Source organism: Cotesia glomerata, linkage group LG2, assembly GCF_020080835.1.
Source record: "Cotesia glomerata isolate CgM1 linkage group LG2, MPM_Cglom_v2.3, whole genome shotgun sequence".
Taxonomy (NCBI): domain Eukaryota; kingdom Metazoa; phylum Arthropoda; class Insecta; order Hymenoptera; family Braconidae; genus Cotesia; species Cotesia glomerata.
The window spans coordinates 507,342-521,349 of record NC_058159.1 but is presented as its reverse complement, the minus strand read 5'-3'; the positions used below and the strand labels follow the sequence as shown (position 1 = coordinate 521,349).

Genomic DNA, 14,008 nt, shown 5'->3' with positions numbered 1-14,008 from the left:
TATTTGTTTTATAAAAAGCGACTTGATAAAAATTATTATTTAAAAAAAAACTCAAATGACGAATCCAAATAAATTATTGAGACGCAGTTTCTTACGGCAAGAGATCGCAGTAAGATGGTTAAATGTTTTGTGAATAAAGTATGCATTACTAAAGAAATTAAATATGAGTTGAAGACAATTATTAAAAATGAGAAAATCTCATCAAAATATTGCTGCAGTGGATGCTGCTAGCAATGCAGACTGCCTTGAGATTACCAGAAAATTGTACAGGTTAGAAATTTTTATTTTATGTGTATTTTGTGTGCCACTAAAGTCAGCCGACGTTTTTAATTTTTTTTTAAATTATTAAAATTAAATTAGAGATAAAAATTATTTTTTAAAAATTGTACTTGAAGTTTTTAAAGTTTTTTATAAATAAATTTTTTTTTCTGGATTATTTTTTTTCAATAAAAAAAAATTCTAAAAGTTTTTAAATGGCTAACTCAATTTATCAAATTTTAATAATTTTTTTAACAATTAAATTATGGCAAAAAAAAATTTACATGTAAAAATTGTGACACTAAAGTTAGCAATCACTTGATTATTTTATAACAAATAAATTTGCTCCAAAAAATTATTTTAAAAAAATTGCATTTTTAATTTTTTTAAATTTCTACGTCAATTTTTTTTGTAATTTTTTTTGCCATAATTTATTTGTTAAAAAAATTCTTAAAATTATCAAATATCTGCTAAATTAATTTTCACGTAGAAATTAAAAAAAATTTTAAGTAAAATTATTTTTCGGAACAAAGTTGCGTTTGTTAAAAAAAATTAAAAAATTATCAAGTGACTTAATTTAAATTTCCTAATTTTTATCAATTTTGTCCTTTTTTTAATTCATTATTAATTTAATTAAATTATAAAATTTATTTTATAATTAATATTTAATTATAATTTTAATGTGTAATTTTTTCAGAGGAGTTACGGACGTAGCTAAACGACTTGACGAGCAAAAAGCATCAGCGTTAACGATTAAAGACATATTTACGCCGTCAGGTGAAATCTTACGTGGCAAATTGAAAGATTATTGTGAAAGATTAATTTTTAATGATCCAATCGGCCATGCACGAAAAACCGAGGAGCTTTTGTGGCGACGTGCATTCTACGATGTCGTGTCTACAGCTAAAAAATTACGAAAGGTAAAATATTACAATTTTAATCGGATATTATTTTAATATCAGATAACAAAATGATAAAAGTTATTTTCATGCAATAATAATTATCTTGGTTTATTTATTTTCTTTCGTGATATTTTGTGGGCTTGATTAAAACTTTATCAGGTGACAAAATAATAATTATTAAATAATTAACAAGTGTTATAAACATTAATTTTTAAGCTTATAGATAACAATCTGTTTTTGGAATTTTTAATAGTACCTTGCTGAATTTAATCAATAAATCAAGAGAATTGGCCTACATTCTCCATTTTACGTTGTTATGATAATTTAATCATAATTTAATATGATTGTATAATTTTTAGGGAAATGTTTGGAATGATATGGAAAAAGCTTTGTTATCAACGCATCTATCAGTTGGTGTGGGATTTTATCATCATTTAATCCTGAAGCTTCAATTAGAGTGCGGGCTTGATTTGGCAGGCATTGTTGACTTTGCTTATCCACAACAGAGACATGGTCTATCAGATGTAAGTTTATTCAATAGTTGTACTAAATTATTTTAAGGGATTATTCTACTTTGGCACTTAAAATTTTGCATTTTTCGAAAGTAAACATATTCAAAAACATTAAAAAAAAATCGGAGCATTCTAACTATACTTTTTCGTACCTTGAATGCTACTATCGCTATATTCTGTAGCTATTATTGCAAAATATTTTTGACTTTATTAAATAATGACTTTTGTTAAATTGCGCTGTACTTTCTTAAATATTGACGTTTTTAAAGATATAAGCTCATCCCGATGTTACATTCATCAAGAGCTTTCATTTGAGTACCCACATCAATTTTTCATATATTTTTCATATACACATATATATATAATATATATTTTAAAGATATAAGCTCATCCCGATGTTACACTCATCAAGAGCTTTCATTTGAGTACCCACATGCATTTTTGATATATTTTTCATATATACATATATATATATAATATACATAAATATATAAAATATATGAAAAATTGATGTGGGTACTCAAATGAAAGGTCTTGATGAGTGTAACATCAAGGTGAGTTTATATCTTTAAAAATGTCAGTAGTTCACAAGATACAAGGTCATTTCTTAATTATTGATATTTTTAAAGATATAAGCTCATCCCGATGTTACACTCATCAAGACCTTTCATTTAAGTACCCACATGCATTTTTGATATATTTTTCATATATACATATATATAATATACATAAATATATAAAATATATGAAAAATTGATGTGGGTACTCAAATGAAAGGTCTTGATAAGTGTAGCATCAGGATGAGCTTATATCTTAAAAAATGTCAATAGTTGACAAGATACAATGGCATTTCTTAATTACGTATCTAGAGATACTTTCAAATGCGTTCTAAGTAAAATAATCCCTTAAAAAAAATTAATTGTCTTAAATAATCAACAATCTTAAAATTGCAATTTCTTACTAATTTAAATACTATAAAAATAAATAATCTTGGTTAACAGCGCGGAGAAAAAAACATCACACCTAAATTTAAGTCCGAAGAAGCTCAACAGTGCGTAATTCGTATAATCCATCGCAGCTTAATCTGCTTGGGTGACTTAGCACGTTACAAATTGGATTTAGATCCAACTTGGGATCCAATGATAGCCTCTCGATACTACAAAATGGCAATAACAATAGACCCGAACATCGGAATGCCTCACAATCAATTAGGAACAGTCGCAGGAATAAAAAACTACGGGGTCGACGCTGTGTATCATTACATGCGTTGTATTTTGTGTTCAGAACCATTCGAAGGCGCCGAAGGTAACCTAAAGCGTATTATATCATCGCACCTGTTCACTGAAAAAGAAAAATTACCCTCACAGCGTTGCGCTGCTCGTCTTTTTACTCTGTTGCAAAAGTGGAACAACGGAACACCTGTTAATACAGATAAAATTAATGAAGATTGTCAAAACTTGCTGTCTGATATCGAGACTTGTATGACTTCTGACAAGCTCAACACTCAAAAAAATAATCTTAATTCCAACACTCCCGACAATAATGACAACTTACCTCGGACAATTGAAGAGTACTTACAAAATTGCAAATCCGAACAACCTTCACCAGATTTAAGCTTCGAAGTTATCTTCAAAATGGTCTCCATTTGTTTGATGTCAGTCTCAAAATTACAATCGCGAAATTCTTCACAAGTTCACGGAGTAATTGCATTTGTTTTATCATTACTCTCACAGCTGATCCAAGTTGTAATAGATAATTTACAAAAGTCCATTGTTGAGTCACTGCCGAATGGATTGTTGGTCAAAGAAGAACAAATTTATGTTGAAGAGAAGCTAATTGTTGAGTCAGAAAATTCCGAACAAATTAAAAATGACTTGGACGTTAATGACAACACTAAAAATCTTGCCAATGGCCATTTAATTAATGGAAGTGTTAAAGATAAAATTAAAGCTAAAGGCAAAGTTAGAAAAAATTTACTGAGTAAATTTCGTCGTCGCAAGCGCATTAATTCATCTGACTCGGACAACAGCGACTTGGAAATTCCGCACTCGGATGATTCAAGTGATGATTTTAATTCTGATATTTCAGAGACTGAGGAAGATTGTGTTCATTCAGACGCTGATGATCTGACTGAAGATGAAGTTGAAGTTGAAGTTGAGGAAAATGTTGGTTTAGCCAATGGTGCAACTGTTGATGTTCCAGAGGTTAATTCTGTGAAAAATGAAGAAATTATATCCGATTTTAATGAAATTCCTTCAGAAAATGGAACCAGCTCGCTAAATATAAATTATTTGTTTCAAAAAAAACACGTGGATTTAAATAACTATTTTAAGTTATTAGCAAAAGAAGGATTGTTTTACTCGATAAAAATATGCTTTGATTGGCTAAAAAGCAACCCGGAGATTATTAAATCAATTTGTAATAGCTTACTGTTGGAACGTATAGCTACTTTTATTAATTTGATAAATATTGACAAATATTATGGGGTTCTTTTTGAAAAATGGGAGAAAGATCGCGAGGTTAGTTTAAAGGCTGATAAATTGCAGGAGTATTGCAAAACAGTGCCACTTCCGGAGGATATTGATTTACGCGGGCTAAATGTTCTGGAAAATGCTCACAAAGATATTAATTGGCAGATACTAAGGAAGTTGATGATCAGTAAAAATGAAGAGGTACTTTTGAGAATTGTCAAGCTGATTGATTTTGGAAACTTTCTGAGCAATGTTGAGGGCTCTGGTTTTATGTATAATGAGGAGGATAATTTGTTTGTGGTTGCCCAGGTGGATAAAGAGAAAAAAATAGATTTGGTTAAAAAAGAGGAGGAAGGAACGGAACAGGAAGAACGCGTTAAAAATGACAATGAAATAAATTCAGAGCACCCTCGTGGAAAGCTAATGCGTCATATGGGCAAACTGTGGTTGAAAGCTGAGGTACGAGCGTTAGAAACTCGGCTGAGGTCTAAATTAATGTCTCCGTATCTGGTTGTCGATCATGAAGCTCTTACTAAACACACTCCAACGCTCAAGCGTTTGGTCTACGCTAAAAAATTCGTCATTGTTATTCCTTCAATTGGTAAGTTTTATTTGGTTTAAAAAATTAAAATTTTGCTTTATTAAATAATTACTTTTGTTAAATTGCAGTGTATTTTGTTAACTATTGATGTTTTTAAAGAAATAAGCTCATCCTGATGTTACATTCATCAAGAGCTTTCGTTTGAGTACCCACATGCATTTTTGATATATTTTTCATATATTTATATATATATATATATATATATATATATATATATATATATATATATATATATATATATTTATATATATATAATGTATAGAAATATATAAAATATATGAAAAATTGATGTGGGTACTTAAATAAAAGGTCTCGGTGAGTGTAACATAGGGATGAGCTTATATTTTTAAAAATGTCAATAGTTTACAAGATACAAGGTCATTTCTTAATTGTTGACATTTTTAAAGATATAAGCTCATCCCGATTTTACACTCATCAAGAGCTTTTATTTGAGTACCTATATGCATTTTTGATATATTTTTCATATATACATATATATGATATATATAAATATATAAAATATATGAAAAATTGATGTGGGTACTCAAATAAAAGGTCTTGATGAGTGTAACATCAAGATGTGCTTATATCTTTAAAAATATCAGTAGTTCTCAAGATACAAGGTCATTTCTTAATTGTTGACATTTTTAAAGATATAAGCTGATCTTTATGTTACACTCATCAAGAGCTTTCATTTGAGTACCCACATCCATTTTTGATATATTTTTCATATATACATATATATAATATATATAAATATATAAAATATATAAAAAATTGATGTGGGTACTCAAATGAAAGGTCTCGATAAGTATAACATCGGGATGAGGTTATATCTTTAAAAATGTCAATATTTCACAAGATAAAAGGTCATTTTTTAATTATGCATCTAGAGAACTTTGCAATGATACTCAATTTAACTAAAAAAAACCGATTTTATGATATGATTGTCCTGGACACAAAATTTTTTTTATTCTCTTAAAAATATAGATTATAGTATCGATTTTTAAAAAATTTTTATTTTTTTTGCTTAGTTGTTTCGGCGCTGGATGAAATGAAACGTACTAGTGGGCGAGCACGTGAAGCAACAAGGTGGTTGGAAAATCAATTGCAAAAAGGATCACGTTTCTTGCGAGCTCAGAGACCACAAGAACGTCTTGCGCTTCCGTTGATAAAGGGACCGAGACCTAAGGATAAAGAGGCCTGGCTTTTCTTCCAGATTATCGAGTGTTGTCATTACCTTACTCAGCAAAATAAAGTCGGTCTTAGTAGCGATAATGAAGCGCCTGTTGTTACTTTGTTGACTGGTATCAGTACCGAGGAGAGAAAATCATCTAATTTTTGTCCAGATGGTCTAGCAAAAAGTGCAGGTTGGTTTTTTTTAATCACATTTTTTATTTTCTTCTTTTTTTTTAATTTTGGGTTTTAGATAATAACTATTGTTAAATTGCACTGTACTTTCTCATATATTGACGTTTTTGAAGATATATCTTTTATCTTATATCTTTAACAATGTCAATAGTTCTCAAGATACAAGGTCATTTGTTAATTATGTACCTAGAGATAGAGAATTTTCAAATACAGTGATTTTTAAAAGTATTAAGGTTACCTACCTTAAGGATTTTATTTTTTTTTTTTTTTAATCATTAATTATTTTATGTTTTAGGTGTTAATCTTGAACACATTGAATCATTTCACACCAAATGGAAAACATCAAGCAAAAGTCACGGTTGAAAATAGTCGATCTGAAGAAATATGTGTTTCAGCTGCCATTGATCTGATGTCAATGTAATAACATCCACAATAACTCACGCCCTCGAACAGTACCGTTAATCCATGATGGTTATTCAAGGGCTTAGAGGGTTGGAAACCCAAGAAATTGCATTAAATAAAAAAATTAATTTCAATAAAATATTTTTAAATTTTAACATCATATCGAGTGAAAATAGACATGTACTGTCATACTAACTGATTCAAATAAACTGGTTATTTCTTTAAAAAAATAATTAATCTTTTATTTTGTTTTTCAACTTTTGAATCATCCAATATTAATTTTTTTTTTATTGAAAAAATTATAAGAATAAATTTTACATATAGAAGATTTGAAAGTTTATACGTGTAAGTTTTTTTTAAGTATTTTTTTACTTGTTATAATTTAATTTTAGAATCATGTTTTTGTTTAGAGTTATCTTTTATTTCAATAAACACGAAAGAAACATGTGTTGAACAATATAAAATGAATTTTAAATAAAATTTATCCTTATTGATGTAAAACTAGTGATAATGGTTACTAGGTAATGGTAATTACATAACCGGTATTTTTAATTGATATTTTTATCTACGGCTCATTCAATTTATGCTTGTTAAAAACTTATAAAATAAAGTGAACATTATATTACAATTTACAATACTAGAGAATTCACAATATAAATATTGTAAAATTTTGTATTGCCAACCAGCGAGTATTTGCTTGAACAATCTAGTGACTCGCGAGTAGCCATGGGATCCACACGCATCGCTTTTACCTGCTGCTACTTGCTGTTTGTTGCAGCGATTTCTGCTGAAAGTAATTTGATATATTTTATTATTTAAATAATAATAACTAGCAATCTTACAGTCACTGTGTGACTTCCGTGACTTGTGAACTATAATAAAATAAAATTTTGGTTTATTAAATAATGACTTTTGTAAAAATTGTATGGTATTTTCTTAAATATTGACGTTTTTAAAGATATAAGCTCATCTTGATGCTACACTAATCAAGAGCTTTCATTTGAGTACCCACATGCATTTTTTATATATTTTTCATATATACATATATATAATATATATAAATATATGAAAAATTGATGTGGGTATTCAAATGAAAGGTCTTGATGAGTGTAACATTGGGATGAGCTTATATCTTTAAAAATGTCAATAGTTCACAAGATACAAGGTCATTTTTTAATTATTGAAATTTTTAAAGATATAAGCTCATCCCGATGTTACACTCATCAAGATCTTTCATTTGAGTACCCACATGCATTTTTGATATATTTTTCATATATAGATATATATAATATACATAAATATATAAAATATATGAAAAATTGATGTGGGTACTCAAATGAAAGGTCTCGATGAGTGTAACATCGGGATGAGCTTATATCTTTAAAAATGTCAAAAGTTCACAAGATACAAGGTCATTTTTTAATTATTGAAATTTTCAAATATATAAGCTCATCCCGGTGTTACACTCATCAAGACCTTTCATTTGAATACCCACATGCATTTTTGATATATTTTTCATATATACATATATATAATATACATAAATATATAAAATATATGAAAAATTGATGTGGGTACTCAAATGAAAGGTCTCGATGAGTGTAACATCAGGATGAGCTTATACCGTTAAAAATGTCAAAAGTTCACAAGATACAAGGTCATTTTTTAATTATTGAAATTTTCAAACATATAAGCTCATCCCGATGTTACACTCATCAAGACCTTTCATTTGAATACCCACATGCACTTTTGATATATTTTTCATATATACATATATATAATATACATAAATATATAAAACATATGAAAAATTGATGTGGGTACTCAAATGAAAGGTCTCGATGAGTGTAACATCGAGATGAGCTTATATCTTTAAAAATGTCAAAAGTTCACAAGATACAAGGTCATTTTTTAATTATTGAAATTTTCAAATATATAAGCTCATCCCGGTGTTACACTCATCAAGACCTTTCATTTGAATACCCACATGCATTTTTGATATATTTTTCATATATACATATATATAATATACATAAATATATAAAATATATGAAAAATTGATGTGGGTACTCAAATGAAAGGTCTCGATGAGTGTAACATCAGGATGAGCTTATACCGTTAAAAATGTCAATAGTTCCCAAGATACAAGGTCATTTCTTAATTATCATGATTTATTAATCTTTCCTTTATTAGCTTGTGATAAGTCAAAATGTCCAGGTCCTCTTGCATATTACCAAGTTTTAAATTGTGCTCCTGTTTATCGTTTGCCAGAAGATTGTTGTCCGTACAAATTCAATTGCGATCATTTGTACAGTAGGTCTCGAGAAAAGTGTTATGTTAATAAGGGCCAGGAATATGAAATTGGAGAAAAATTGAGAGAGGAAGATAGTAATCCTTGCGATATTGGATGTGTCTGTCGTAGTGGTATAGATAATATGTAAGTGAATTAAATGAAGAAAAAAATTTTTCTATAACTTGAATCTCAATTAAATAATTTTTTAGATTTTAATAACAATTAAATAGTAATGAAAAAAAATTCCACGAGTAGAAATTTTAAAAATTTATAAATGCAAATTTAAAAAAATATTTTTTTTTTTTTATAATAGTCGATTTGCTATAAAAAATTTTCGATATTTTAATGATGTAAATATATTTATTCCCTTTATCCAAGAAACTTGGCTTTAATAAAAAAATTAGCTTCAATATTTATATTTTAAAATTATTTCTTTTTTTATTTACCAGTGCGGTATTTAATTGCGCTATAGTAGATTGTTTTCATGGACCTGTAAAACCCGGCTGTTATCTGCGTAATAGTCCATCTCAATGTTGTCCCGGTGAAGAAGTTTGTCGTAAATATTTAACTCAATTTAAGAATATAAATTATTCAAAAAACAAATTATTTTACTTAATAAGTAAAAACATATTTTTTGTAATATTATAGCTGAAAACCCAGAAGATAGAGCTATTTGTGAAGTTAATGGTAAAGAGTACAGAGACGGGGAATATTTTGAGGATCTATCAGAGCCAGACAACAGTTGTATTTGTCAACCAGGATATGCTGGTAATTTTTATAACACTAAAGTTAGCCGACGTTTTTAATTTTTTAATTATTTTTCATTTATTAAATTAGAACAAAAAAATCAATTTTTCAATAATTGCACTTGTAGTTTTTCAAGTTTTTTACCAATTAAATTTTTTTTTCTTTTTTGGAATAATTTTTTTTTAATAAAAAAAAATTAAAAAAAAAAACATTTTTTTTTAATTTTTAAATGTCAGCTAACTTAATTTTTATGTAATTTTTTAATAAATAAATGATATTAATAAATAAATATAATATGAATAAATATATAAATAATATGAAAATTAAGTTAGCCGATATCTAAAAATTTTTATAATTTTTTTTATTACAAAAAAACTTGAAACTTTTTAATTATAAAAAACTTGAAAAACTACAAGTGCAATTTTTTAAAAATATTATTTAGTTGAAATTTCGTAATTAAAAAATAAATCAAAATATTAACAATGTCGGCTAATTTTAATATTAATTAATATCAGCTTCAGTTACAATAATAGTTAATTAATTAATTAATTAATTTTTTTATTTAGGAAAAAACGAGCCGCCTTTTTGTATAAAACCATCAAGACCTTACTGTAGTCCAGAAATGCGTCATGCCTCAGATATTTATAATCGTTGCGCTCCAGTTTATTATAGCTCTCAATCACCGCAAACTTCTTGCAGCGTTTTTTCTAGATGCCGTAAGCATTAAATTATTTATTAAAAAATTTAATAAGTATTTAAATAAATCCGAAATTTTTTATAGAAAATTCAAAAGATGAAATTATTAAAAATGAAACTAGCACATCCGATCCAGGTACAGTTTGGTTTTTAAATTTAAAGTATGGAAATTTTGTGTTTAATAATAAATATTTGTTTCAGATATGACTTGTATATTCGGTAACTTTACAATGAATGCCGGAGATGAGCTCAATCAAGCAACTGATTACAACTCTGTGTGCGTCAAATGTGTTTGTGAAGTCGGTCCAGTTCCAACTTGCCAACGATTACCTGACGAACAATGTGATATTACGAAGCATCCACCTTTTGAAGTTTAATACAATATGATTATTTATTTCTTCTTTAAAAAATTAGATAAATTTATTATAAAAAGAAATATTTTTTTAAAATTTGAACTTGTAATTTTTTTTTTTTATTTTCAGATGTAGAATTTTTTTATTTTAATTTCTTTATTGTAATTTAGGTGTAAAAATCATAAAAATTGACAAGTGTCTGTTTATTTAAATATAATAAAATGTTATTTGATTTATAATTATTTTTTTTTAATCTTTGATGAGAATTGTATTTATTTATTGATTATATTAATATTTACTTGAATTGGATTAATATTTACTTGAAAAATTAATAAATTATAGATAAAAAATCACTGTTATTATTTTTAAAATGAAAAAAATTATTTTGATCCATGAAAATAAATAATACTAAACTTAGCCGACATTTAAAATTTTTTAATTATTTTTTATTTATTAAATTAAAACTAAAAAATATTTTTCAAAAATTGCACTAATAGTTTTTTAAGTTTTTTTTATAAGTCAAGTTTTGTTTTTATTTTTTTGTAATAATTTTTTCAAAAAAAGAAATTCTAAAAATTTTTAGATAGCGGCTAACTTAATTTTCATTGAAAATTAGAAATTTTTTTTTAAATTATTACAAAAAAATAAAAATAAAATTTTGTTATGTAAAATAATTTTTTTATATATAATTTTTATTTTTTTTGTATATCCTTGAAGACCGTCATAATTTTACGTTGTCCGTAGACCAGATAATAAAATAACTAGGGTTCATGTCCCTTGCCTAGATATACTCAGTCTGAGACCTCAATGCATTTAAGATTGTAAAACCTAAACAAATTAAAATCAATAAATCAATTAAAAATAAACCTAAAATCAAATTAGTTAGACAACGTGTTAATAATAATAAATAATTTAAGTGAAAAATAATAAATAATGACTCAAATTGAATAATTAGTAAATAAATTATATGAATAAATAGAGTCAAATGTTAAAACACATAAGTGAACGAATTAAAAGTTACAAATTAATTATTAAGACACTGTAAAAAAAGCGGTGTTAAAATGGACTCATTTTAACACCCCTATGTAACACCGGTGTAGCGGTGCTCTTTTGCGGTGTTAAAAATCCGGTGTTAAACCGGTGTAACAGTAGAATAAATTTACGCCGTATCGGAGTATGAATATTACATGATCGATAAAACACAATTAATATTCAATATTTATCAAAATGAGACAAGTAACATTTATTTAAGAATTTTCAATTTATAAAATTACGCAGGAATTGATTTAATGATTTTTATACAACAAGTTAAATAATATTTACAATATTAAATGTTTAGGAACAATATAATAATTATTTTTATCGTAACCATGATGTTTTTCATAATATAATGGATGTTTTAAACATGAAAAATCTACAGCTGTGCAAAAATAAATTATCTATATGAAAATCATTTAAAAAACGTTCAAAATTGTCGTAAAATTGTTCTAAAAATGTTTTAAATTTGTTGTAAAAACACTCTAAAACTGTCCAAAAAATGTTCCAAAATTGTCTCAAAAGTATTCAAAATTTGTTCTCAAATAGTTAAAAAAATGTTTTAAGATTATTCAAAAAAGGTTCCACATAAGATTTAAGGACAAAATTTTAACTGAATTGCTTCAAATAAATTGCATTGATTCTAAAATTATCTTAGAAGTATTTTAAAAACTAAAAAAAAAAATACTTAAAAGTTATGAAATAATTACTAAAATGCACTATTTTGAAGTTTCCGATTATTTATATGATGTCCCAAAATGCTCCCAAAGTGCTCCGGGTCCATTTTTACATCGAAATTTTTTACAGTGTATTTATTTTAATTAAAAATTTTTATCTACTTAATATTTTATCATTGTAAACTTTCTAAATTAAATCTGAACTTTTTTTGATTATTAAACATAAAAAGTTTGATTATAAAAATTGAGTTAGTTAAAATACTATCAACACCGGAAAATTTATAACACCGATTTAACACCGAAAAAAAATATTTACACCGCGAACGGTGTTACTGCTACACCGATTTCGGTGTTGAATTTAACACCGGAATTTTTAACACCGTACACCGCATGGACTCACACCGGTTTTTTTTTTACAGTGGAAAAATTGACGGATTGTTTATCGAAATTTTAATCGATCGTCAAATAAATCATTTGATTATTGATAAAGTAGTTCTAATAAACTGTTTAAATTTTAATTAATTTAAGAAATGTTAATACCCAAAATTTTCATATACTAAAGCACAAGTAATATTGAGATCTCTGTGTGCATTTGTGTGTGTATAGATATGCGCCTATACATTATCATAAGTGTATAATTGTACAGTGTATAATTAATTGTACGGTGTACAGTTGTGCAATGTATAAGTGTCCAAGCGTACAAGTATAGATACGTAACTTGTGATCAATATACAGGGTAAACCGCGAGCGTAGCATTTTTCTGACACATTCGAAGAGAGGGTAAGAGTCCCCGAACCTCCGGTGTTAATTGGTTATTCAATTCCCTCTCCAATTGACAACTGAGGGCCCGTAAAAATCTCGGGCCCGGAAAACTGCTGGGTGTTCGCTCTCTTCGTGCTTTGACCTATCTAGTGGTAACATCGTACATAGTTTAAATAAGTCTCAATAGACCACGGGTAAATCTATTGTATAGAAAGTAAAACATTTGTAAAGGTAAAGTAAAATCGTAAAATGAAACCAACTAAAACAAATTAAATCAACAAGGTTCATCAATTTTTATCAGGTATATTTTAAATTATTAATATTTGTCAATTTAGTAATATTGTAAAATAGTTATATGAAAGAAAAGGTTAACTTCAATCACTGGGTAATAATTGTAATTATTGTAAATTAACTAATGATAATAATTTTGGATTTAAACAATATATGTATTAAAATTATCCAACTACATCAATTATTCAAACAAACCTATTATTCTCCATAAATTAAAACTCGGAAGTTCCCGGTCTATTAGTCTAACACACTAGGGCCGAATACTTAAACACATCAAATATTTTAAATGTAAAATTTATTAATTACCCTAAATTAAATAATTTTTTACATAAAATTTCATTAAAAAAAAATTGCATTTAGAATTTTTTAAAACTTCTAAATTATTTTTTCAATAAATTTTTCTTCCTACGATTTATTAATTAAAAAATTAATGACATAAAATAAAATCATGGCATATTTTTATACTCTAATAAAAAAATTAACTTGATTTAAGATAAAAAAATTCTTTAACGAAAAAAATCACTTTGAAGAGTTTAATTATCTTCAAACAAGTGAAAAAATTCTTAAACTTAATTTTTAATTTAATTTAATTTAAGATTTAAGATTTTTTTTATTTGATTCAAAATTATGAAACTCT

At 26.5% G+C, this 14,008-nt stretch overlaps 2 protein-coding genes across 2 annotated transcripts; both read left to right on the top strand.

The window, feature by feature from the left end:
• On the top strand, positions 1 to 6,750 carry LOC123258809 (protein SMG5). The gene is made up of 6 exons (XM_044719032.1): positions 1 to 270; positions 956 to 1,178; positions 1,520 to 1,684; positions 2,674 to 4,744; positions 5,779 to 6,114; positions 6,411 to 6,750. The coding sequence occupies exons 1-6, from the start codon at positions 188 to 190 to the stop codon at positions 6,476 to 6,478; spliced, it is 2,946 nt and encodes a 981-aa protein (XP_044574967.1). The 5' UTR covers positions 1 to 187; the 3' UTR covers positions 6,479 to 6,750.
• A 430-nt stretch (positions 6,751 to 7,180) lies between these two features.
• Positions 7,181 to 10,660, top strand: LOC123259509 (kielin/chordin-like protein). Its single transcript, XM_044720059.1, has 7 exons — positions 7,181 to 7,310; positions 8,711 to 8,954; positions 9,260 to 9,366; positions 9,459 to 9,578; positions 10,124 to 10,273; positions 10,339 to 10,389; positions 10,455 to 10,660. The coding sequence occupies exons 1-7, from the start codon at positions 7,244 to 7,246 to the stop codon at positions 10,628 to 10,630; spliced, it is 915 nt and encodes a 304-aa protein (XP_044575994.1). The 5' UTR covers positions 7,181 to 7,243; the 3' UTR covers positions 10,631 to 10,660.
• Positions 10,661 to 14,008: the final 3,348 nt, after the last annotated feature.